This window comes from Thamnophis sirtalis, unplaced genomic scaffold, assembly GCF_051295495.1.
Source record: "Thamnophis sirtalis isolate CommonGarterSnake01/CBP01778 unplaced genomic scaffold, rThaSir2_p1.2 scaffold_12, whole genome shotgun sequence".
In the NCBI taxonomy this organism is placed as follows: Eukaryota; Metazoa; Chordata; class Lepidosauria; order Squamata; family Natricidae; genus Thamnophis; species Thamnophis sirtalis.
Genome location: NW_028261392.1, coordinates 1629520 through 1656811, shown reverse-complemented (window position 1 = coordinate 1656811; position 27292 = coordinate 1629520). Strand labels below are relative to the sequence as shown.

The 27292-nt window shown below is 46.1% G+C and overlaps 1 protein-coding gene across 1 annotated transcript in view; it reads right to left on the bottom strand.

The window, feature by feature from the left end:
• Positions 1-9527: 9527 nt before the first annotated feature.
• LOC148043228 (uncharacterized) overlaps positions 9528-27292 on the bottom strand; it is a 25033-nt gene continuing 7268 nt past the window's right edge. Inside the window, exons 2-3 of the mRNA XM_087726558.1 lie at positions 21496-21687; positions 9528-11385 (exon numbers count right to left, since the gene is read on the bottom strand). Of these exons, the coding sequence (XP_087582684.1) occupies positions 11380-11385; positions 21496-21687 (198 nt within the window). The 3' untranslated portion in view covers positions 9528-11379. The remainder of the gene's footprint in view (positions 11386-21495; positions 21688-27292) is intronic.

The window sequence follows — 27292 nt, the reverse complement described above, 5'->3', positions numbered from 1 at the left end:
TGAAATTAATAAAGAACACTGGTTTTTTTTTTTTACGAAGACGGGATTTAAATGTTCTTTGATCTGCGTGTCCTTCACAAGTAGAATTCTGAAGTTCTGCAGTTGGTTGATTGAAGAAACTAACACAATGACTCGGTGTGATCCATACCACACTTTTCCAAGCACCAGTGAAGACTCCGCATCTGTGTGGGCGAAGAGTAGGATCCCAAGAGTTGGTGCTTTGCAATATTGTGAGGTCAAAGATGATTTGCTAACTGCATTCCCTTCGAACGCTGATGATGCTCACCTAGTTTGGTATTGAGACGTCTGCAAGAAAACCAAGCTCAGAGAGCACCAAGGACCCCACAGTCCTTCTCCTCCCCACTCTCTTCTGCACTGATGACATTACCTAGTTGGATCATGAAAAAACTGCAAGAAAACAACCAATCTCAAAGCGCACCAAGGACCCCACAGGTTCCTTAAAACCGGTTATCTTGTTTCATGGAATGATTGCTACCCAGGATGAGTTACCATTTATGGACACAGTTATTTTTTTTAAATAAATTTTTATTTTAAACACATCAACAAAAACAGACACATGACTTAAAATAACATAGGAACAAGAAATTCCTTTTTTTTAAATTTTATTTTATTTTATCAATTTCATATATACATTCACAATTATATGATCTCATAACTGTTATTAATAATATGTATTTAGAACAATTTTTCCTACTGTTGACAATATACTTGAAGATTGCTTTTTTAACATCCCATAGATCCATCTTATCTTACAACGGTCCTACTTCTTCTTCCCTCCCTCCCTCTTTCCTTCCCTCGTTTCTTCTCTCCCCTTCCTTCCCTCCCTCCTTCCCCTTCCCTCCTTCTCTCCTTCCCTCCTTCCTTCCTTCCCTCCTTTCTTAGGAACAAGAAATTCCATCGTATATCATACAGCAGTTCCGTATCGGTTTCTTTGCAGTTAGTGTTTTCCCTTCTATACATTTCTATCTTGCATTCATGGTCCCCTTAATCGTTATCCATTTTTATGTACTATTCTATATTTATTTATACTTAGCTATTTATAACCAAATATTGTTTACCTATATTGTGTTTTATATTCTTACTGTCGTTTATTCTCTTACATACAATTATAGGTGTACATTCACATGGTTATTCTTTTTCTTTGCCATTCTTATACTATTGTTATTCCATTTAAAAGGTTATAAGGTACAGTTTGGATTGCTTTGTTTACCATCTCCAGAGCCTGTTGTAACACCACCTTATTTTCCCTTTCTTTTCTCCCTCCCTCCCTTCTCTACTTCCTTTCTTCCTCCTCTCCTTCCCCTTCTTCCTTCCCTTACCTCTCCCCTACTCTTACCCTCTGTCTTCCCCTTCCTACCCTCTCTCCTTCTCTTTCTCTCCCTCCCTCCCTCCTCTCCTTCTCTTTCTCTCCATTTATGGACACAGTTATTAAGGGGTTTGCCTCTAATCTCTACACTTGGTCTACTCTTCCTTCTCCTCTTTCCCCTCCTCTTTTCTCTCCACAGTCTCCCACACCTGCATTTCTTCCTTTGATAGTGACAGAGGAGATGCCCAATGATGTGTGCAGCACTCGGATAAGAACATACCATAAGAGAAGAGCCATTCCTGAAAATACTGGGCTCCAAGTTGCTAAGGAGTTAAAAATCGGAAGGAATCAGGCCCCAGAACTATTTTTCAGTTCTCAGACAAACTGATCCTCTTCTGCTACCTCCATTTGTAAGATACTTCAGATAAACTGAAGTTTCCAGTCATGTTCAGAGAGAGGATTACATTCCCGTCATTTAACCCAAAGGTTACCTGGGTGTGTGTATCTCATACGGAGCTACCCTCTGCCCCAAATGTTTTCTAGACAACGCCCCAGATTAAGTTGATATAAGGGCATCCTCTCTCGCCGTTACGATCTCTGCGCCTCCCAGGACAGCTGCGGGTAGGACATTAAATCAATTTGGATTTTAACCTCAGGGAAAACCGAAGATGTAGGCAGGCCCAGCCATAAAGATACATATCGAATGCTCGGCATAGGAAGAACAAACGGAGTGTACTTAAAAGCCCCGGTACATGAGGACAGATATCATATTTTCTCATGAACGAGACACTGGGATGAAAGCCACGACTGGAATGTACTGATACAAAGATATAAATTCAAAAGAAATTTATAGGTGGTTGCAGGAAAAGAGCAGGCAGACTGGGGAGCAGAATTAAGCAAGTCATTTTGCAAGAGGCTAATCTCTTGTCAGGCCTGCCGCCATCTTTTGTTTTGGATCTCAGGCCTGCCAAACTTTCTATTATTCTGCTATGCCTTTTTCTATGGTGGGAAAATGGGAGGGGGGATTGAACGGAGTTAGATGATATGTAGCCATAACAACATTCCTTTCTAGAAAGCCAAGGTCATCCTTTGTCTCTGCATCTTAAGAGCCGAGGTGGTGCAGTGGTTAAATGCAGCACTGCAGGCTACTTCAGCTGACTGCAGTTCAGCAGTTCGGCTGTTCAAATCCCACCAGGCTCAAGGTTGATGCAGCCTTCCATCCTTCCGAGGTGGGTAAAATGAGGACCCGGATTGTTGTTGGGGGCAATATGCTGACTCTGTAAACCGCTTAGAGAAAGCCCTATAAAGCGGTATATAAGTCTAACTATTGCTATTGCTACCTCTGCACCTGACCGGAACTGGATGGGTGGAAGCTGCCAGCGTGTCAGTGGGAGATTGGAACATGGGGTGGATTTGTGGGTGTGGGGAGCAAGATCTTGAACTTTCAACCGGGTGGGGAAAACCGGGAAGCCTTCAGATTCGGGTTTTCCCAGATGTGCCAACATGGCTCTCTTCATAAATTGGAACTTTGAGAAATACTTTTCCTCGGACTCTGGTTTAATTTTGGAGGCTACTTGGAACCCTGACATCTCTTGCAGGAAATGGTCAGACTCCAGGATTAAAATTTCCTTGACTTTTGTCCTTCTAGGGTTTCATTTGCATGGTGGGTTTCTCAGGGAAGAAGTTCTGTTTCTCTAAAATTCCTCCTCCTCCCCCCCCCACATTTTTCTAAAGTCAGGGTGCTTAGTACCGCAAACTGATCAAATTACTTCCCCAGTTCAAACCTGGAATCCCACTGTGCACCCAATCCAGCCGATTGAATCAATGACATCAGTGGGCTAATGAAGGGCCTTTTTCTGGCCGTTCCTTGCTTCAGAGTATGGGTCAGGGCATAGTCCACTGGCCCATATCTAAACGTGGGATCTTCCAGTGAGGAAGACTTCCCAAGGACCCCTTTGATTTTGATTTTGATTCGAAGTTTATTTGTATGCCGCCCTTTTCCCTGGGGGGACTCAGGGCGGCTCACAACCAAAAGGGGAGGGGGGGGAGACAAACTTTTAACATATAAGACAATACATAATTAAAAAAACACAACATTCATACCATTCGGGCGGGTTACAGTCTTAGCCCCAGGCCTGACGGGATAGCCAGATTCTGAGGGCTGTGCGGAAGGTCTGGAGGGTGGTGAGGGTACGAATCTCCACGGGGAGCTCGTTCCAGAGGGTCGGAGCTACCACCGAGAAGGCTCTCCTCCGCGTAGTTGCCAGTCGGCATTGACCGGCTGATGGAACTCGGAGGAGGCCTAATCGATGAGATCTAATAGGTCGCGTGGAGGTAATTGGCAGTAGGAGAGAGAAAATCAGGAAGGATATTTCCAGGATAATAGGTGGAACGGTAGGAAGAAGAGACTGGAGTCACATGAGGATGTCTTAAGGGGGGGGGAGAAACGATCACTCTTTTCTGCAGTTTCGGCTCCTTCAGGAAGACCAGAAACGGGGATTTGGGACACATGAAAAACTTTTTCCTGCGCTAAGATGATTTCAGCAAAAACATGTGAAACAACTCAACAGCCCTTTGGATCCTTCTCTGGAAGCTGTGGCTGATCCATCACTGGAGGTTTTTAAGAAGAGACTGGACAACTATTTGTCCGATAGGGTATAGGATCTCCAGTTTGAGTAGGGGGGTTGGACTAGAAGACCTCCAAGGTCCCTTCCAACTCTTTTTCTGTTATCTTCTGTTCGGAGTCTCTTTGGTTATGTAGCAGAACGGACACCAGGTGGCGATGTTCAGCTGCTAACTCAGAGCTCTTCCAATCCCTGGGAAGAGTAATTTTCGCAAAGTTAATTTTTCTTTTCAAAAATACACTCCTTTCCCCTCTTTTCTCCCCAAATATTCACAGGGGAAGAAAGAAAGAAAGAAAGAAAGAAAGAAAGAAAAAGAGAGAGAAAGAAAGAAAGAAAGAAAGAAAAAGAAAGAGAGAGAGAGAAAGAAAGAAAAGAAAAGAAAGAAAGAAAGAAAAAGAAAGAAAGAAAGAAAGAACACCTTGGACTTAATGGCACTGAACAAAGTGTCTCAGGACCATTTTTCACACTTACAATCATTGCAGCCTCTCCTTGGTGGCGGGGTCAAAATTCAGATACTTGGCAATTGACTCGTATTTATGACCCTTGTAGTGTCCCTCGGAGGGGGGAGGGGTGTCACGTGATCCCCTTTTGCGACCTTCTTAAAGCAGCCGTAAAGTGAGATTTGGACATTTAAGTGTGAAACCTACTGGGTCAGGCTGGACAGCCTCTTAGAACCCCTTTACTTCTATATTAAAAGTCACATAGAATAACAGGGACAGTTAGAAGTTGCTTAAAGGAAGTGTCCCCATTCACTAACCACAGGATGTTCTCGCCAACGTCCCTATGTCACAACTTGTGTTAAAGTTCAAGCCATACCTGAAACAAAAGGAGAAGTAAGACCCCCATCTCCTTATAAGGCTTTCTCCTCAAGGTAACCACTAAGAAATGTGTGAAGTGTTTCCGTGTTGCAATGCTTTTGAGAATGTATAAGAATGCGTGCTTCGATAATGAAGGTTGTTCAGAACTTGCAATGCTAGCCATGGGTAGCTTTCTGAACCTGGCTGCCGAATAGACTTTTCCTGTATCCTGAGAAGTCTAACGCCTGTCATTTTCTGCAACATTCTGATAACCAAGTCAATAAGGAAGCCAGATTCGTTTAACAACCGCGTTGCTAACTTAACAACTGCAGTGATTCACTGAACAACTGTGGCAAGAAAGGTGGAACAATGGAGCAAAACTGACTTAGCAAAGGCCTCACAGCAACTGAAATTTTGGACTCAATTGTGGTTGGATGCCAAGGACTACTTGCAATACATTCCCTAAATGAAGGACCTTGAATTTATCTCTCTCTCCGTGTTTCTCCATCCTTTCCTCTCTCTTTCCCTCCTCCTCCTCCTTCTCCTCCTCCTCCTCCTCTCCTACTATTTCTCCTTCCTCTTCCTCCTCCTTCTCTTCTTCTCTCTCCTCCTCCACCCCCTCCTCCTCCTCCCCCCTCCTCCTCCTCTTCTACTATTTCTCCTTCCTCTTCCTCCTCCTTCTCTTCTTCTCTCTCCTCCTCCACCCCCTCCTCCTCCTCCTCCTCCCCCCCCTCCTCCTCCTCCCCCTCCTCCCCCTCCTCCTACTCTCTCCTTCTCCTCAGCAGAACGGGTAATAAACAATACTTTTAACAGTTTTTAAAGAAAGTTCCGATAATTGCACATCGCACAGCTGATCTTTGCAACTTAAAAAAAAACTTTTTAAGCACTGTTTTTACTACAGGTTCTCTGGAAATGCAGGGGGGAGGGGAGGTTTGTTTTTGCTCCCAGCAGACTTCCCAGTGGGGGATGCTGAGAAAGAAAGAAAGAGAGAGAGAGAAAGAGAGAGAGAGAAAGAGAGAGAGGGGGGGAGGGAGAGAGGGAAAAAGGAGAGGAAGGAAGGACTACAAACCTGGCACTAGATGCAGCTTCAGAGGATAATCCAAGACCGGAAGGGACCTGGAGGTCATCTAGCCCAACCCTGCTCCAGCAGGACATTGTTAAAATGCGTTTCTGTCTCTTGATCCCCCCAATCACATGACTACATAGCCACACCCACCCAGTCACCTGACCCACCACCAAGCTACGCCCACCAAACCACGCCCACAGAACTGGTAGTTAAAAAAAAATAGTTTTCACCGCTGCCCCATGGGTGTAGACTTTGGGCAGTAAATCACTTTAATTGGACCTTCCCAATTGGTCTTTTGGGCTTGATTGGGGAGGGAGAGAAATCCTTGGAAATGGGCAATGAAAGTGATGGATGGATAGCGCTTTGAAAATACTTAGAACAGTGTTTCTCAACCTTGGCAACTTGAAGGTGTCCGGACTTTAACTCCTAGAATTCTGGGAGTTGAAGTCCAGACATCTTCAAGTTGCCAAGGTTGAGAAACACTGACTTAGAACCTCCTTCTTAACCTTGGCGCACACACACACACACACAATTTTCAAAACAAAAAAGATAAACATTTGACATGTTGATTCCAGAATGTTAACTGGACCCAGATAGCACTTACAATTTGAGAAGAGGCATTTTCCCTTGCGAGCATAAACTCCTCAAGAGTGCCCAGAACCTCTCAAAATGATGGTCTGTTGTGAATTAAATGCTTGGCCAGCCTAACCGAAACCTTCCACGTTATTTAAAGATGCTAAATCTTCCCCTCGTGACAAAGCCATTGTTCCTCGCAACAAGAAAGCAAACCGCTTCCCGACCTTCGAATCGGATATAACTTTATTCCACTGTTGAGTTGCTAATTTTCATGGAATTTCTCTGCCTGTCACAGACAGGAGTTGTATATACAGGATTTTAGTATTTCCTCTCTGGCTCCAGCCTCAATTTGAAGGACCGTAAAACTTTGGACTGGATTCCAGTCGCACAGTGGTTTACAGAGGCAAAGCGATGGGGCAGAAAAACAAACTCTTTGGGGGCAGTCTTTGGGGGTGGAAAAAAAGAGTTATTTGCATTTGGGGGAGCGTGCATGGCGTTGAAACGCTGTCTCAAAATTTAGGGTGTCAAAAAGAGAAGATATTTAGTCTCAGGCTGTAAGAAGAGCCGTTTATCCTTCCTTCCTAGATCAGAAGATTAATTCGTGCATCCAGTACGATGTTGCCCACAGGTCTGGATCCTACGGTGCTTAGAAAAGGAAAATGTAGACCCAAGTGTTAACCATCCTTTGACTGTTCGCTCTAGGGATTCGCCAAATTCTTAATCAAAAGCATTTAGAATAAAATAGAGCTGGAATGGGGCCTTGGAGGTCTTCTAGTCCAACCCCTAGTCCAACCCCAAATTAGCCCCGGTAGGCAGGAAGCCCTCTACTATTTTAGGCAAATGCTTGTCCAATCTTTTCTCTAAAACTTCCAGTGTTGGGGCATTCACAACTTCTTGTGGCAAGCTGTTCCACTGATTAATTGTTCTCACTGTCAGGAAATTCCTCCTCAGTTCTAAGTTGCTTCTTTCCTTGATTAGTTTCCACCCGTTGCTTCTTGTCCTGCCCTCAGGTGCCTTGGAGAATAGTTTGACTCCCTCTTCTTTGTGGCAACCCCTGAAATATTGGAAGGCTGCTATCATGTCTCCCCTGGTCCTTCTATTCATTAAACTAGACATACCCAGTTCCTGCAATTGTTCTTCATATGTTTTAGCCTCCAGTCCCCTAATCCTCTTTCTTGCTCTTCTCTGCACTCTTTCCAGAGTCTCCACATCTTTTCTACATCGTGGCGACCAAAACTGAATGCAAATATTCCAAGTGTGGCCTTCCCAAGGCAGAGTGGATTTAATTATGGTTTACTCATTACGGTCTATTTTTCTGGGTCCATGCAAACTAAAATCCAGATTGTAGGCTCAGGTTGTATATCATGTCAGGCTAAACTGTGACTTTGTGCATAGAGAGGCAATTTAAGGTTGGAATATATGTCTTCGTGGTATATTGGGCAATCCGTGATGAATTAATTGTAGGTTATAGGTACCCCATTTAAAATATATTGGAAATAATAAATATTGCTTTTCATAGATTCTGGTATGGTGCTTGGCGTAGGGAAGAACGCTTCGTATGAATGTTTGTAAATATCTACAGAAAATTGAAGGGAAATTATACTTTTTGGTACACTTAGTTTTGCTCAGGGAAAAAATGCCCACTATGTAATATACTTTATCCTATTCCTCCAAATTGCCCTGTAAGAGGGACTAAGATGAGCAATCATAAAATCATCTGATGAAGTTCCGTGGGTGAAGAAGGACTTAAATTTGTGTCCCTCGGGTCTAGTTTAATCAATACTACCCATAACTTCTAGTGGCAAGCTGTTCCACTGATTAATTGTTCTTACTGTCAGGAGATTTCTCCTTAGTTCCAGGTTGGATCTTCCTCTGAGGAGCGTTCATCCGTGACTTCTTCTCCTGTCCTTCTCGCTTTGGAGAAGATGTTGTCCTTCTCCTCTATGTGATAGCCTCTTGTAAGTTCTAATGGTTGTAAGTCTAGAATTAATAGAACAATTAATCAGTGGAACAACTTGCCTCCAGAAGTTGTGAATGTGCCAACACAACAGTTGATCCTTCTCTTCTCTCCCCTATCTTATCCTATCTTATCCTTCATTCTTTTCTCTTTTCCTCCCCTCTTCTTTCTCTTTTCTTCTCTTCCTCTCCCCTCCCCTATCTTATCCTATCTTATCCTTCATTCTCTTCTCTTATCCTCTCTTCTCTTCCTCTCCTCTCCCCTATCTTATCCTTCATTCTTTTCTCTTTTCCTCCCCTCTTCTTTCTCTTTTCTCTTCCTCTCCCCTCCCCTATCTTATCCTATCTTATCCTTCATTCTCTTCTCCTCTCCTCTTCTCCTTCTTTCTCTTCTCTTCCTCTCCTCTCCTTCCCCCTATCTTATCCTATCTTATCCTATCTTATCCTTCATTCTCTTCTCTTATCCTCTCTTCTCTTCCTCTCCTCTCCCCTATCTTATCCTATCTTATCCTTCATTCTTTTCTCTTTTCCTCCCCTCTTCTTTCTCTTTTCTTCTCTTCCTCTCCCTTCCCCTATCTTATCCTATCTTATCCTTCATTCTCTTCTCCTCTCCTCTCCTTTCTCTTCTTCTTTCTCTTCTCTTCCTCTCCTCTCCCCTATCTTATCCTATCTTATCCTTCATTCTCTTCTCCTCTCCTCCTTTCTCTTCTTCTTTCTCTTCTCTTCCTCTCCTCTCCTTCCCCCTATCTTATCCTATCTTATCCTTCATTCCCTTCTCTTCTTCATTCCAATATCGCCTCTCCCCTCCTCTCTTCTCCCACCCCACCTCATCCATTTCATTCCCTGCCTGCATTTAGGACTAAAATTCAAAAGTGGGAGAGTTTGCTGCTCCAAAATGTGAAGAGTTATAGCCTTGCCAGATCTCTCAATAGATTGGCACAACAATCTCTATTCAGCTCAATTTCATTAGCGAAAATGAAGCGCAAATAATTTATATGAAACAACAGAAGGTTAAATTTAGCGGCAACGGATAGGCATTACACACGGCCCTTTGCCTAAAGTAGAGTATTCTTTTCTTCAAAAGTCCACATTATTTTACCGTAACATCGAATTATAGCCTTCATTACAAGCATATGTTTCACACACGACACGCATTATTTATAAAATTTGCGTACTCCAAGTGAATTTCTCCATTTTTTTTTTACTTCAATTTGAAGTGAAATATACAACATAGCATTCAAATGCCTCTGCATTACATGGCCTTGAACATTTCTGAAATTTAAAATGTGACATTATAAACCTTTCTGGAATATTCTGCTCATTGACGCTATTCTGCTATTGAACCTTCCTTTGATAATACACATTTGAATTAATTAATTGAATGGCGTGGTTTTTTTAAAAAAAGAAATCATCTCTTGTAACAATCTTTGTAACGGTCGAGGGTGGTTAGGGTGCAGTACTGCAGGCCACTTCAGCTGACTGCTATCTGCAGTTTGGCGGTTCTAATCTCACCGGCTCAAGGTTGACTCAGCCTTCCATCCTTCCAAGGTGGGTAAAATGAGGACCCAGACTGTGGGGGCAAGTTGCTGACTCTGTAAACCGCTTAGAGAGGGCTGAAAGCCCTAGGAAGCAGTATATAAGTCTAACTGCTATTGCTATTGCTTTGCTGTTTATCATGATTTTTCACCCAGAAAAGCTGGCTCTTTTAAATAAGCAAAATTTGGTGAAGGCGAAGGGGAAAAAAAGTGTGGAACAATAGCACAGTGTAGGGAAAAGAGCGGAGAACTTGAGGGTGGCGTCAAAAGAGGAATCAGCTTAGAATCTCTAGGTAGTCACAAATGGACTCAACCCAACCTCCCTTGAATTCCATCGTTCCTGATCTAAGCAGCTGAAGAAAATGCCTGTGCATTGACTTTTTAGCAATCAATCATTTTGATTAGACCTTCAAATCTGGATCTGATCCTTCACGCCTGGCACACCGGCTGGTTCGCGATGACTTTAGTGTTTCTGTTTTCGGGTACATAGAACTGGATTTAGTGACAGAAAAGTTTGTCAGTTCTGACTCCACGCCCATTAATTTCAACGGGCTTTGCCACCCCTTCCCTCTACAATCACCTGCACCAGGGGTGGGTTCCTGAACCGCGTGTGCTTTGCTTCCCTCGTGTGCATGCCGGCTGCGCATTCCTTGCGCATTTGACTAAAAATTACTCTGCGCATACACAGAACCATGCCAGCAACAGCAGAAGACACCAGAAAAATATAAGAGCCGAGGTGGCGCAGTGGTTAGAGTGCTGTACTGCAGGCCGTTTCAGCTGACTGTTATCTGCAGTTCAGCGGTTCTAATCTCACCGGCTCAAGGTTGACTCAGCCTTCCATCCTTCCGAGGTGGGTAAAATGAGGACCCGGATTGTTGTTGGGGGCAATATGCTGACTCTGTAAACCGCTTAGAGAGGGCTGAAAGCCCTATGAAGCGGTATATAAATCTAACTGCTATTACTATTGCTAAAAACTGGTTTGTGTGTGTGTATGTGTGAGGCCTGAGTTGCTGCTAGTTCTGTGACCCAGGCCTGAATTCCACCACCGGTTCAGTCAAACCAGGCCGAACCGGGAGGGACACACCCCTGACCTACACATTTTGAACGTGCATTCCACCAAAAGAAACCACGACTTCTTCCACATCTCAACAGACCCCTGATTTATCTGGCTGGCCACTGAAGTTTACAGAATGTATGGATCATAATCTCTGGATTTGAGGAGGCAATACAGAAACGCAACCAGCTCTTTGGCACTTGCAATGTCATTACAATGGGGGCTGGTCTTCGCTATGGAGCAGAGGGAGAAGCTTCTCCACAGATACTAAAACGAGGTGGGCTTCAGAAGAAAACCGCAGAAGGAAAGGTCTCCATCTTCTCCAAATGGGCGTTCTTCAAACGACAGATGCTTTCTGCTCTCTCCATTGGGGACACGGGTGCTTCTGAGAAGACGGGAACGGATCATCTGCTCGGTTCTTCTGCTCAGTCCACCCTCCGGTTGTCATTCCTGAAAACGAACGCAATAGAATCAAAGAAAGGGAATGAGGAATGCCTGTCATCTGCCAGCCTTTGATTGGCACGGGTGCCGCTGCGCTCCATAAATAAGTTGGAAGATCTCTGAAGAACATTACGTCCTTCACCACGATGATGAAGTCAACTAAAAGTAGAAACAGCCGTTGCCATGGTCCTCACCCTACTCAACTTTGCATCCATGGAATGTTAGCTGGAGACAAGCTAGTTGGATGGTCATAACTAACGATCTCAATTGTTTAGGAAGAACATTTTTTCCTTGGTTACACGCACCTCAGCTTAATACTAACCAGGATAGCAGGAGGAAGGAGTAACTGGGTGTTTTCAGTCTCTGCCACTCGTACAGTGTTTCTCAACCTTGGCAACTTGAAGTCCTGTGGACTTCAACTCCCAGAATCCTATCCTATCCTATTCCTATCCTACCCTACCCTATTCCTATCCTATTCCTATTCCTATCCTATTCCTACCCTACCCTACTATATTCCTATGCTATTCCTATCCCTATCCTATCCTATCCTACCCTGCCCTACCCTATTCCTATCCTATTCCTATCCTACCCTATTCCTATCCTATCCTATTCTATCCTACCCTATTCCTATCCTACCCTACCCTATTCCTATCCTATTCCTATCCCATCCCATCCTATCCTATTCCTATCCTATTCCTATCCTATTCCTATCCTATTCCTATTCCTATTCCTATCCTATTCCTATCCTATTCCTATCCTATTCCTATCCTATTCCTATCCTATTCCTATCCTATTCCTATCCTATTCCTATCCTATTCCTATCCTATTCCTATCCTATTCCTATCCTATTCCTATCCCTATCCCTATCCCTATCCCATCCCATCCTATGCTACCCTATTCCTACCCTATTCCTATCCTATTCCTATCCTATTCCTATCCTATTCCTATCCTATTCCTATCCTATTCCTATCCTATTCCTATCCTATTCCTATCCTATTCCTATCCTATTCCTATCCTATTCCTACCCTACCCTACTTGATTCTTCTGTTCCACCCCATCCCGTCCCATCCGATTCTCTTCCAATCAACAGAGTTTTGTAGATGATGGGAAATGGCTTAAATGCCGAGGAGACCATCTGAAAATAAACCCAGGACCTAACCCTATCCTATCCTACCCTATCCTATTCCTATCCTTATCCCTATCCCTTTCCTATTCCTATCTTAGTCCTATTCCTATCCCTATCCCTATTCCTATCCTATTCCTATCCTATTCTTATTCCTATTCCTATTTCCATCCCTATCCCTATTCTATTCCTATCCTACCCTATCCTATTCCTATCCTATCCTACCCTATCCTATTCCTATCCTATCCTTATCCCTATCCCTATCCCTATCCCTATCCCTATCCTATCCTACCCTACCGTATTCCTAATCTATCCTATCCTACCCTACCCTATTCCTATCCTATTCCTATCCTATCCTACCCTATCCTATTTCTATCCTATTCCTATCCCTATTCTATTCCTATCCTATCCTACCCTACCCTATCCTATTCCTATCCTATCCTTATCCCTATCCTATCCTACCCTACCGTATTCCTAACCTATCATATCCTACCCTACCCTATCCTATTCCTATCCTATCCTTATCCCTATCCCTATCCCTATCCTATCCTATCCTATCCTATCCTATCCTATCCTATCCTATCCTATCCTATCCTACCCTATTCCTATCCTATTCCTATCCTATTCCTATCCTATTCCTATCCCTATCCTATCCTATTCCTATCCTATTCCTACCCTATTCCTACCCTACTTGATTCTTCTGTTCCACCCCATCCCGTCCCATCCGATTCTCTTCCAATCAACAGAGTTTCGTAGATGATGGGAAATGGCTTAAATGCCGAGGAGACCATCTGAAAATAAACCCAGGGCTTGATTAACACAGAGGCCATATTTTAGAGTGAGAAAACAACCTCAGAAGGGGACCTTCAACTTCCCTGGCTCATCTTAGTCCTCCAAAAGGGAAGAGGGAATGTTTACTACTCTTTATCTGAGGCATCTCAGCACATACAGTCAAAGTTAGGGGGTGCATTTTTTTTTTAAAGCAGGGCCGGCCAGTTGTTGGGTGGATAAGTCAGGCGAAAGGATGGGGAACGTGAGATGCTGATAGCAGGACGAGCGGCATTGGAAGGCCCACCCTGAACTTGCAAATTTCTTTGCTATCTTGCAACCTTGAGGCAGATTCAACAAATCCTTGGCTCGGCGCTGTGCACTCCCTTGAGCCCGGCTTAATTAACTTTTTTTGGTGTCAAGCTTCTGAATGCCAGCAACAGATTTTTAGTTGAAAGCAATCTATCCTGATACATTAATTCAGATTAAACCAAGGGGACGCTATTTCCTTGCCTCTAACCGTGAAGATTATCTTCCCCGCAGTGCAAATATGCAGAGTCAGGAGAAATAAGGCAGTCAAAACATTTATCTTCCTAGAGACAAAACTCTGATTTAGTTCTTTCAACGGATGCATTCCAAGCTTCTCTTTTCCACATCGCCAAGACATTCCGATGGAACGCTCTTAAACAACCTACTGCTAACATTTCTCAGATCCCTAATATCATCCTTTGCCTCCTGAACACCTGAAGAAATTTTCATTAAATACATAATTAAGGAACCTTAAGAGGGTTGACTGGAGTACAGAGGTTAATTCAATCGTAATTCCTTTTATTTGGTCTGACCCTACTTAGGATCTTACGATCTTCGAACTGGGTAGCAGATAACCATGGTGGCCAACCTGTGGCACGCTTGCCAGAGGTGGCACACAGAGCTCTCTCTGTGGGCACATGCGCTGTCGCCAGCTGCTCTTCTTTGCAGGTGCAGAGCGGCAGAAAACAGCCCCCCAAAATGCCCCCAAAACAGGCCATTTTTCAGGCCTTTTTCTGGCTGTTTTCATGCCAAATTAGCCCCCAAAATGTCCTGAAAACGGCCTGGAAAATGGCATGAAAATGGCCTGGTTTTTGGCTGTTTTCCAGGCTGTTTCCAGGCCAAATTAGCCCCAAAATTGTCCTGAAAACAGCCTGGAAAATGGCATGAAAATGGCCTGGTTTTTGGCTGTTTCCCAGTCCAAAAACGGCTGGAAAAATGCCCTGAAAATACCCCCCAAAACGGCTTGAAAACAGCTTGAAAAAAGCCAAAACGCTAAAAACCAGGCATGCACATGCCAGGCAGCTGGTTTTCGGATGTCTGGTGCTCTGGCACATGCGAAGACCAATTGGCCGGTGCTCATGCGTGTGCCAGAAACACAAGCTGACCACATACTGTAGAGCAGGTGAGCAGCCGAGGTGGCGCAGTGGTTAAATGCAGCACTGCAGGCTACTTCTGCTGACTGCAGTTCTGCAGTTCGGCTGTTCAAATCTCACCAGGCTCAGGGTTGACTCAGCCTTCCATCCTTCCGAGGTGGGTGAAATGAGGACCCGGATTGTTGTTGGGGGCAAAATGCTGACTCTGTAAACCGCTTAGAGAGGGCTGAAAGCCCTATGAAGCGGTATATAAGTCTAATTGCTATTGCTATTGCTATTGCTATCTATCTATCTATCTATCTATCTATCTATCTATCTATCTATCTATCTATCTATCTATCAGATTGTTGGGGGCGATATGCTGACTCTGTAAACTGCTTAGAGAGGGCTGAAAGCCCTATGAAGCGGTATATAAGTCTAACTGCTATTGCTATTGCTATCTATCTATCTATCTATCTATCTATCTATCTATCTATCTATCTATCATCTATCTATCTATCTATCATCTATCTATCTATCTATCTATCTATCTATCTATCTATCTATCTATCTATCATCTATCTATTTATCTATCAGATTGTTGGGGGCGATATGCTGACTCTGTAAACCGCTTAGAGAAGGCTGAAAGCCCTATGAAACGGTATATAAGTCTAACTGCTATTGCTATTGCTACCTGCGATTTCCGCTATCCATTCAGGTGAACCGGTCCAAACTGGCTGAATATCACCTCCGAATAGCACTGAAAAAAAAGTGGCTTCGGACTTTTGTAAGCAGCGTGGTAAAACCGAGGTTTGTGGGTTTTTTTGGTTTTTTTTAGTGTGCCTCACCCCCAGCTGCCGAAGGGACAGTAAGGAACATTAAAATCAAAGCGCCAGGCTGATGCATTCATTTCAACAGCTCCCCCTGAGCTCCGCCACCTGTTTCCAGCCCTCAAGCATCAAAGGCTAGCAGCACCAGAATGAACTTCCTAGCGATCGTCCCTACGATCTTCTTGTGCCCTGGCGTGTTTATACCTTTTCTTTATGGGCAGACTTACAAAAGAAAGAGAAGGCAAAGGGAGAATCCGAGTGCTAGCAATAACAATAGCAATAGCAGTAGACTTATATACCGCTTCATAGGCCTTTCAGCCCTCTCTAAGCGGTTTACAGAGAGTCAGCATATTGCCCCCAACAATCTGGGTCCTCATTTTACCCACCTCGGAAGGATGGAAGGCTGAGTCAACCCTGAGCCGGTGAGATTTGAACCGCTGACCTGCTGATCTAGCAGTAGCCTGCAGTGCTGCATTTAACCACTGCGCCACCTTGGCTCTCTGCTACTTAGTACGGGATTCATGGCACAAATGGCTGTAGTAAAGATGCAAAGAAAAAAGATGAAGAAATTAGGAAACAGCCATAAAGCCGCATAATTAATAAGAGGGGGGGGGGATTTAAGCTAGACTGTATTTGATTTGATTTTGATTTATTTGCATTTCTATGTATATAAAATAGTACAGAATAACAGTTATAAGAGGAATGTGTGTACATAGGTAGATAGAAGATGTATTGTATAGGAATAAGTTCATTGACGTACAGGAAGCTAGATATGTCTACCCTGTCAAAGAGGGGATTGGCTTATTACTTATTTATTATTAAAAATATTGTTATTAAACATAATATTAATATTATTCTCTAAGGTTCTCCAAGGCAGGACGAGAAGAAAAGGGTGGGAGGTTGCCAAGGAGAGAGAACCAACTTTAGAAGTAGGGAGAACTTTTCTGACTGTACAACCAAACAGTAGAACAGATTGTCTCCTGGAGTTGTCAGAGAACCCTCAGTGGAAGTTTCCAAAACTAGACAGGACAAGCAAATGAATGAAATGCCATAAGGTCTCCTGCCTTGAGTAGGGGGTTAGACTAGAAGACCTCCACGGACCCTTCCAATCCTATGATTCTAATTTCAAGGACCTTAGCTCCAATCGTTTCTTTAAAACTCCCAGTGTTGGAGGATTCACAACTTCTGGAGGCAAGATGTTCCACTGGTTAATTGTTCTCACTGTTAGGAAGTTTCTCCGCAGTTCTAAGTTGCTTCTTTCCTTGATTAGTTTCTACCCATTGCTTCTTGTTCTACCCTCAGGTGCTTTGGAGAACAGTTTGACTCCCTCTTCTTTGGGGCAACCCCTGAGATATTGGAAGACTGCTATCCTGTCTCCCCTAGTCCTTCTTTCCATTAGACATACCCAGTTCTTGCAACCATTCTTCATATGTTTTAGCCTCCAGTCCCCTAATCCTCTTTCTTGCTCTTCTCTGAACTTTCCCCAAATCTCAACTTCTTTTTTGAAGTGTGGTGACCAAAAATGAATGCAGGATTCCAGGTGGGGGCCTTACGATGACCCTTTTATTTTTCCCCCCCATGCCCCCCAATTGTGCCTGCGAAAGGGATGGAGGGGGGGGGAATGATTAAAACCCAGAAATCAATTCGAGCCTTGGGCTTTTATAGAGATTCTTCTGCTGTTATTTATGAGTCCAGCTTCCTCCCTCACAAAGCGTCCTTTTGCTGGGTTCCCCCACCACCACCCCCCCCCCCCGCCGTCCTGCTCCTCTCTAGCAGCTGTTCTCCATGTTGCATCTTGAGTGATGATGAGAGCCTGAAAGTGTTTTTTTGGAACAGATGGCTAGGAGTATGCTGGGGAATGTGCCAGCGGAGAGCTGGGGGGAAGCCAAATCCTGCAATGACTGAGTGTTTTCGGTTCCAGCTCGCGTGCCTTTCCCCTGGCCTCTGCCCCCACTGGCGCCAGTAGGACTTCCCAACCAGCACTCTGAACATCTGGAGTCTGGGACTGCCAGAAGACCAAAGCCGGGGAGGGGAGGGGGGAGGAGGAGGAGGAGGGAAGCTCTCCCTGCTCAGCCCCAGCTTCCCTCTGCTCCACAAAATTGCTCACCAGCGAAATAACTAATCAGAACCAAAAAGGCCTCTGTGCACGCAGCCCCCCATCTCCCCCCTGCACGGAGGGGCTTGCAAGCTAAGCCGCTACAGGTCAGCAGCTTCCCGCCCCCCCCTTCCACCTCTTTCAATGAGGGGTGTGTGTGTGTGTGTGAGGGGGGAGGCTCGTTACATTCGGAAAAACTAATGAAGCAAAGAATATTATCTTTCAAACGCTGGAGACAGAGTGGCGGGTGGGTGCGAAGGAGGGGAAGGACGGCTGGGGAAAACTCAGTGCTCCTCTCCGAGGGTATTTTTCCAGTCGAGGAAGGAGTGGTAGGATGGATGTTTTGAAGGGCTCATGCTAGGCTTCTGGGTTTGAAAGACCTGAGGACGTGGAAGTAAGAGAATAAGAGGGCGACAGAGTCGGGAGGGACCTTGGAGGTCCTCTAGTCCAACCCCCTGCTCGAGCAGGAGAATTTATACCCTTTCAAATGGTTGTCTAATCTCTTAAAAACCTCCACTGATGGAGCATCAAAAACTTCTGGAGGCAACTTCTGTTCCACTGGTTAATTGTCCTGTTAAGAAATTTCTCCTTAGTTCTAAGTTGCTTCTGTCCTTGATCAGTTTCCACCAGTTGCTTCTTGTTCTACCCTCAGGTGCCTTGGAGAATAATTTGACTCCCTCTTCTTTGGGGCAGCCCCTGAGATATTGGAAGACTGCTATCATGTCTCCCCTGGTCCTTCTTTCCATTAAACTAGACATACCCAGTTCTTCATCTGTTTTAGCCTCCAGTCCCCTAATCCTCTTTGCTGTTCTTCTCTGCACTCTTTCTAGAGTCTCCACATCTTTTTTTTAATAAAATGGCAATATGGACCAAGGCAATATGGACCAGTCATAGTGGAGCACTTCCAAAGAAGGGATCCAGGGAAGGATTAGCAAGGATCCCTGGGGATCCATGTAGGAAATCTCTGGATCCTGCTGTAAGCTCAAAATTTGATAGGGCGGAAGGAGCCACTGAGAAAACTTATAATGCTTGAATTACGACTAGAATGGAGTCTAAAATTTCTGTTGCTAAACAGGGTGGCTGTTAAGTGAGTTTTGCCTCATTTTGCAGCCTTTCTCGCCACCGTTGTTCAGCGGATCCCTGCAGTTCTTAAGTTATGAAACATGGTCGTGTGTGTGTGTGGATTAATTCTCCCTCAACTTTGCATGTGATTTACTTGGATTATTTAATTACTCACAACCCAGAGAAGCAACAGGATTGAACCGTTGTCCACTAAAAATATTTGCAAATGTCCCACGGTACTAATTGAAGTAGATTGGCTTCATTGCAACTAGAAATATCTTTTCAGGGTCATTTCTTATTCTAAGGGTGAAATGTTTTTTATTTATTTACACGCCACCTTAATTCTTCTTCTTTTTTTAGGAACAACTCAATGTGGTGAAAAAAACACTAAGATTCTTTCCTTCTCTCTCCCCCCACCCCAACTACAATCCTGTGAGGTGGAACGGGCTGGGAGAGAGTAACCCAGTTGGCTTTCATGGCTAAAGTGGGACTAGAACTCCCGATCTCCTGGTGATCGGCCCAAAGTCACCCAGTCAGTTTTTCATACTTGAGGTGGGACTAGAACTCCCGGTCGCCTGGTGATTGGCCCAAAGTCACCCAGTTGGCTTTCACGGCTAAGGCGGGACTAGAACTCCCAGTCTCCTGGTGATTGGCCCAAAGTCCCCCAGATGGCTTTCATGGCTAAGGAGGGACTAGAACTCCCGATCTCCTGGTGATCGGCCCAAAGTCACCCAGTCAGTTTTTCATACTTGAGGTGGGACTAGAACTCCCAGTCTCCTGGTGATTGGCCCAAAGTCACCCAGATGGCTTTCATGGCTAAGGCGGGACTAGAACTCCCAGTCTCCTGGTGATTGGCCCAAAGTCACCCAGATGGCTTTCATGGCTAAGGCGGGGCTAGAACTCCCAGTCTCCTGGGGATTGGCCCAAAGTCACCCAGATGGCTTTCATGGCAAAGATAGGACTAGAATTCCTGGTCTCCCACCTTCTGATGATTTAATCGAGTGAGATTAAGATAAAAGGTTTTTCTTTTTGTGAACTTCTGGCTGTAAATAAAAATGATTCTTATTACGAAAGCTAAAGTGGGCAGCTTTCAGAAACGGTCCTTTTATACTAAGGGATGAAAACGCGATGGGAGAGGAATGCAACTTTTTCCTTCTCAGGGAAAAATTATACTTGTCGAAGTCGCTAAACAGCCCATTAAAAACGCGAAATATCATCTTTTTTCTTTTTAAAGGTTTATTTTAAAGGCCCACTGACGACGATTAGGGCATCGATGAGAGGGTTGTCATGGCTAAACCATTTCTTGGCCCCCTTTTTCAGTCCGCGAAGGAATCCAGCACTTGAGCAAATGGGAATTGGACAGGACAGAAGGCAACATTCTCCCTTCCCCTTCCTATTGTAAAAAGAAGTTGAAGGAGGGGGGGGGAAAGAAGGGAACCCCCCCCTCAAATTCCATGCAGTAAAAAAAAAAGAGATAGAGGATCACGGAAGGTGACTCACAAGCCCCCCAGTAAAAATATAACATCTGGAGCCTCTGATTCAGCTTCTCCGAATCCTTCAAAAGACAGAAGGGAGATCCTAGAAGGGGATCTGCAGAGATCCTCCATCCTCCAGGTCCTGGTTGTTCCAAAGGTGTTTTTTTCCAGCAGGTGACTGGTCTTTTTCTTCTCCTCCAAGAAGCCTCTTCAGCTCTGACTGGACGGTGAGGAATAGAAGGATTTATATTCCTTGCAGACAGCTGGTCATTTGCATCCTTTTAGAGCAATGTTTCTCAACCTTGGCAACTTGAAGATGTCTGGACTCCAACTCCCAGAATTCCCCAGCCAGCGAATGCGAATGCTGGCTGGGGAATTCTGGGAGTTGGAGTCCGGACATCTTCAAGTTGCCAAGGTTGAGAAACACTGTTTTAGAGGGTCTTTGAAGCACTTGGGGGTTTCTCTGTGTCCTCAGGGTCACTTAGCAACTGTCTTTCTTAGTGACAGAAACTTGAGGGGGGGTTGTTAGGAACATGAATAAGTCAAGGAAAGGATGTTCAATTGGAATCTTCTTCCCCCTCTTAAGGAAAACCCATATTCTACACTTATCTGTTCTCCAAGGAAGGAAGGAAGGAAGGAAGGAAGGAAGGAAGGAAGGAAGGAAGGAAGGAAGGAAGGAAGAAGAAAAGGGAAGGAGGAGGAAGGGAGGAAAAAAGAGAAAGCAGAGGAGGGAGGATGAGAAGGAGGAAGGAAGAAACGAAGGAATGAAGGATTGAGGGAAGGAAGGAAGGGGGAGGGAGGAAGGAAGGAAGAGAAGGAGGGGAGGGAGGATGAGAAGGAGGAAGGAAGAAACGAAGGAAGGAATGAAGGATTGAGGGAGGGAAGGAAGGGGGAGGGAGGAAGGAAGGAAGAGAAGGAAGGGAAGGAAGGAAGATGTAGAAAAAGAAGAGGGAAGAAAGAGGGAGAGAGGAGGAAGAGAAAAGAGGGGAGGGAAAGAAGGAAAGAAGGAAAGAATGAAAGAAAGAAAGAGACAGAGAAAGAAAGACCCACGCACACACCCAAAGTTCTGTCTCTCTTGCTCTGTTTTAAATTCTTAAGCCTTGCATAACTCCATCAAGGTTATTCCAACCTCAAAGAATGCGTTTAAAAGAGGAAAAAAAAAGGGATGGAACCAGCGCTTGGCCTGTGGAAGAATATAAATCAGGGGCTGGGGGAGGGGGGGGAAACCCTTAAAGATAAGAGGCTGATAAAACCCCCAAACAGCAGCTGTTGCAAATCTTCACAAAACCCCAGAGCTGCAGAGCCCTTCCTCCTCCCCCTCCTCCTCCTCCTCCTCCCCCTCCTCCTCCTCCTCCTCCTCCTGCCCCCCCCCCGAGACCCCTACCTTCCTCTTCTTGGACCGGCCTTCGGCCTGCAGGGTTCGGGTGCACTGCTCCACGCATTCGGAGAAGCTCAGGTTACTGTGGTCGGCGCTATAATCGAGGTCGGCCAGCCTGGCCAAGGAGAGGATATAGTTACAGGCGATCCTGAGGATGGCCAGCTTGGACAGCTTCTGCCCGTAGGAATAGCAGGGCACCTGCGGAGGAGAGGAGGACACGGGAGGAGGTCAGGACACCCAGGGGCAGCCTTTGGGCGGAGGGGAAGGGAAGGCTTGCAAAGGTCACCGAACGCGGAATGACAGGGTGGGAAGGGGCCTCGGAGGTCTTCTAGTCTGACCCCCCCACCCCCACTGCTCGAGCAGGAGACCTCATTGCTATTCCAGGCTGGGCTGAGTGAGAGCGGCTGGCCCAAAGTCCCCCCAGACGGCGCTCATGGCTAAGGCGGGACTAGAACTCCCAGTCGTCTGGCGATCGGCCCAAAGTCCCCCAGACGGCGTTCATGGCTAAGGTGGGACTAGAACTCCCGGTCGCCTGGTGATTGGCCCAAAGTCCCCCAGATGGCACTCATGGCTAAGGCGGGACTAGAACTCCCGGTAGCCTGGCGATCGGCCCAAAGTCCCCCAGATGGCGTTCAGGGCTAAGGCTGAACTAGAACTCCCGGTCGCCTGGCGATTGGCCCAAAGTCCCCCAGATGGCGTTCATGGCTAAGGCGGGACTAGAACTCCCAATCGCCTGGCGATCGGCCCAAAGTCCCCCAGACGGCGCTCATGGCTAAGGCGGGACTAGAACTCCCGGTAGCCTGGCGATCGGCCCAAAGTCCCCCAGATGGCGTTCAGGGCTAAGGCTGAACTAGAACTCCCGGTCGCCTGGCGATTGGCCCAAAGTCCCCCAGATGGCGTTCATGGCTAAGGCGGGACTAGAACTCCCAATCGCCTGGCGATCGGCCCAAAGTCCCCCAGATGGCGTTCATGGCTAAGGCGGGACTAGAACTCCCAGTCGCCTGGCGATTGGCCCAAAGTCCCCCAGATGGCGTTCATGGGTAAGGCGGGACTAGAACTCCCGGTCGCCTGGCGATCGGGCCAAAGTCCCCCAGACGGCGTTCAGGGCTAAGGTGGGACTAGAACTCCCAGTTGCCTGGTGATTGGCCCAAAGTCCCCCAGACGGCCTTCATGGCTAAGGTGAGACTAGAACTCCCAGCCGCCTGTTTTCTACCCTAGTGCCCTAACAAGCCCAAAGAGGTTCTTTTCTACTAATTACTAATAGACCGAAGGAGTAACTTGAACCTTTCGAAAAGGTAAGAAAGAAATAAAAAGGTTTTGTCCTCCCCGGCCCCCAGCAGCACTCGGCAGGCTTCAGCAGGGCTGGGGAGGGGGGGGAGGCAAAAACGTCCCAATTTTTGCAAAAAAATAGCCGATTTTCCGCCCGGTTTTTGCAAAAACAGGGACATTTTTGCCTTTCCCCAGCCCTGCTGAAGCTTGCCAAGAGCTGCTGGGGAGAGGCAAAAATACCTCCGTTTTTGCAAAAAATGGGCCATTTTCCCCAAAAATGGGATGCAGGGATGGGGCTTCAGGGGGGCCAAAGATGGCTGCATTGGTTGTATAAGACGCACCAACACTTCCACTCTCTTTCAGGAGGGAAAAGGTGCGTCTTATACTCTGAAAAATACAGGAAGCCCCAAGGATGCAGGTTTTAGGGATTTCTTTACTTTCTCGCCTGAAAAGGAACTCCGCTGGCTGCTGATCCCCTTCCAGGCAGAGTTCAGAGCGCAAGTCCGCTAAGGAATTTGCAGAAGCCTTTCAAAGGGCGTTGAATGGGACACTGTGCAGGAAATGGATTGACTTCCAAAAGGACGGTTCCAATTTTTTAATGCTCAGATTGGTTCACGTCAAGGTCAGAGCCGTTTCAGAGGGGTAGAAAAGCAGCTTAGAAACATAGAATGGTAGGACTGGAAGGGATCGCGGAGGTCTTCTAGTCCAGCCCCCTTACTCAAGACAGTAATCTTTTCTACCATCCCGGTCAAACGGTTGTCTAGTTTATTCTTGAAAGCCTCCGTTGACGGAGGACCCATAACTCAGGGAGGCAAGATATGAATGAAGGATGAAATGCTCTTGCTGTCAGGATATCTTCTTGATAAGTCTCCATCTGTTACTCCTCTTTCTGCTCTCTGGTACTTTGGAGAATAAGTTGACCCCGCCTTCTCTGTGACAGCCCCTTCAAGGGGGCTGGACTAGAAGATCTCTCGGGTTCCACCTCTTTTATTCTGTATAAGGCTCCTTCTTTAGGCAGGAGGTTGGAGTAGAACAGTTGTCACCAACTGGGGGTCCGTGAGAAAATTGTGGTGGTCGGCAGGAAAATTATTTGCATTTTTCATATTGCACTAAATCAGGGGTTCCTCAAACTATGGTCCCTGGGACGGATGCGTGCAATGAACGCTTGCGTTGCTGCAGAGAGTCTCCCCCTTTGGGGTCTTTTTGTGGGGGTCGGAGGGGGGGCAGAAATTCCGACTTGGGGTCTCCTTCGGCCTCCTGGTGGGGGGCTTTGGGCAAAGGCTGGAGGGAAGCAAAGCTTGTGGCGAAGAATCGGAGGGCCTCTTTCCAGTGGGACTGCATCATGGCTGGAACTGGCTGACCATCTCAGCCCCACTGAGCCTCCAGGCGCCGGCGCCTGGCCTTGCACTCCCGCAGGTCTTCCCTCTGCTTGGAAACCTATGCTCCTAGTCCTCAGTGAGGTGCTTCTGCTGAGCCTCCTTCTCGGTCAGATCCAATTGGAACTGAGCTGTTTTGCCAACTCTTTCTCCTGGGGGCTGCTTAGCTCCAGCAACTGCTTCCTGTTGGGGCCCTAAGGAGCCCCAGGCGGGCAGTTGAGGAGGGGCTGGGAGGGGAGGGGTGAGTGGAGACTAATGTCCCAAAGTGCCTCTAAAGGACTGCAAGGCCATCCAACTGGTCAGTCCTGGAGGAGATCAACCCTGACTGCTCTTTAGAAGGCCAGATCCTAAAGAGGAAACTCAAAGACTTTGGCCACCTAATGAGAAGGAAGAAGGACTCCCTGGAGAAGAGCCTCATGCTGGGAAGGATGGAGGGCAAAAGAAGAAGAAGGGGACAGCAGAGAAGGAGGTGGCTGGATGGAGTCACCGAAGCAGTCGGTGTGAGCTTAAATGGATTCCAGAGGATGGGAGAGGACAGGAAGGCCTGGAGGAACGTGGTCCATGAGGCCACGATGGGTGGGACACCACTTCGCAACTAACCACAACAACAATCTATCCATCCATCCATCTATCTATATATCTCAAGTACTTTGGCCACCTGTTGAGAAGGAAGGACTTGCTGGAGAAGAGCCTCATGCTGGGAACGATGGAGGGCAAAAGAAGAAGAAAGGGACGGCAGAGAAGGAGGTGGCTGTATGGATTCACCGAAGCAGCCGGCGTGAGCTTCAATGGACTCCAGGGGATGGTAGAGGACAGGAAGGCCTGGAGGAACGTTGTTCATGGGGTTGCGATGGATTGCACATGACTTCTCACGCATAACAACAACCCCAGAGACAGGTGGAACTTCTGAAATCCCATCGGCTAAGCCCTTTCCTCAGAAGTGGAAGATCAACCCTGGGAGCTGAAGTAACACCTGTTGCTTCAGCAAAAGCATCACTTGATCTCTGTCCTTTGAACTGGTCTGGAGCCCACCTGTTGCCTTTCGCCTTCTGCTTGGGAAAACTAAGCCCAGCCAAGCCGAGATTCCAACGGCAGGGATTAAAACAGGCCCTCAGCTGAAGGTCTCCCAGGCCAATTCATTCCACAAAAAAAGAAGGGGGGGGGAGTCGTCAACCTATTCTCCAAAGCATCTGAAGACAGAACAATAATAAATGGATGGGAACTCATCAAGGGGAAACCTATTCTAGAACCGAGGAAAAATAGCAATAGCAGTCAGACTTATATACCGCTTCATAGGCCTTTCAGCCCTCTCTAAGCGGTTTACAGAGTCAGCATATCGCCCCCACAGTCTGGGTCCTCATTTCACCCACCTCGGAAGGATGGAAGGCTGAGTCAACCTTGAGCCGGTGAGATTTGAACCGCTGAACTGCAGATAACAGTCAGCTGAAGTGGCCTGCAGTACTGCACCCTAACCACTGCGCTACCTCGGCTCACCTAACAGTGAGAACAATTAATCAGTCAAACAACTTGACTCCAGAAGTTGTGGATGATCCAGCACTGGAGGTTTTCAAGAAGAGACTGGACAGCCAATTGTCTGAAATTGGTGTAGGGTTTCCTCCCTGAGCAGGGGGTTGGACTAGAAGGCCTCTGAGGTCCCTTCCAACGCTTGCTATTCTGTTATTGAACTGGCTGACTTGCCTTAGGCAGAGTTAGCTCTCATATTTCCTGGCTCTTAGTCCAGCCCTTAAGCCAACTCGACCGACAGGCTCTCAAACAATCACACAACACTGCAGAAGCCTATAAAATAAACCCAACATTGGCATCCCATCACTTGGATCTATGTTCCGAGCCGAAGTGGGCACAGTGGTTAGGGTGCAGCACTGCAGGCCACTTCAGCTGACTGTGTTATCTGCAGTTCGGCGGTTCTAATCTCACCGGCTCAAGGTTGACTCAGCCTTCCATCCTTCCCAGGTGGGTGAAATGAGGACCCGGATTGTTGTTGGGGGCAATATGCTGACTCTGTAAACCGCTTAGAGAGGGCTGAAAGCCCTATGAAGTGGTATATAAGTCTAACTGTTATTGCTATTGCTATGTTCTCCCCCCCCTTTTTTTGCGCGCGATGAAAGAGAGAAAAACAAACCCAAATTATTACTTAGATTGTGATCATCCAACTTCTTTTGCAGACTCTTCTCAATATTGCTATTTCTACTGACCGCTTAAATTAAGGCATTAAATTAATTCATTTCATTCTGAGAACGAGGAGCAGCCTGGCATTATTTTGGGAAAGAAAACTTTCTTAACAGACACTTTGGAAGACTTCTAGCTAGGCTGATAATTTTGAAAAATAAATATACAAACAAGTATACAAGAAATACGAGGAAAGACGTATAAAACTCCCTAGTGAAATCAATTGATGGATTGAGATTGGATAAAACCTGACTCAGGTTAACCAAAATTTTTATCCATTTTCAGAAAGAAAGTCCCTTCGGTCTCTTATTATTCTGCATTCTCCCAAGTTATTGATGGGAGGACTCCAACATTGGTCAGGTACCAAATGATATTATATATAGGAGCTGTGGGAGCTTCATCACTGGGAGTTGGACTAGAAGACCTCCAAGGTCCCTTCCAACTCTGCTATTCTGTATTCTAAAGCTTTCAGGAAGAGGCTGGATTGCCATCAGTCAAAAATAGTGTAGGGCCTCCTGCTTGGGCAGGGGGGGTTGGGCTAGATGACCTCCAAGGTCCCTTCCAACTCTGTTAATCTATAACCTAAATTGATGGCTGGCTGATCTTGGTCCGTACATACATACGGCTAAAAGAAAAAAATTAAACAACTTCAGTGTTGGGTTTTTCACCTCCTAGAAAAAGAAACGGCTTGAAATATCTGGAGACTCATAAAAAAGTTGTAATGTTGCTTTCACATACAGCTATTTTATTTCCCCCCCCAATGTGGCCAAGCACTGAGAAAAGACCAACAGACATTCCGCAGCTCTGCCAAATATTATATTTTGCGCTGGGGGAAGACCGCAGGGAATTGATTTGATTCCGTGAAAGCACCAAAATGCCAGAACAGTTGCAATGATCTACAAATGCAGATATGCGTATGTATGTGTGTGTGTGTGCGTGTGTGCGTGTGCGCCCCCCCCCACACATATTGA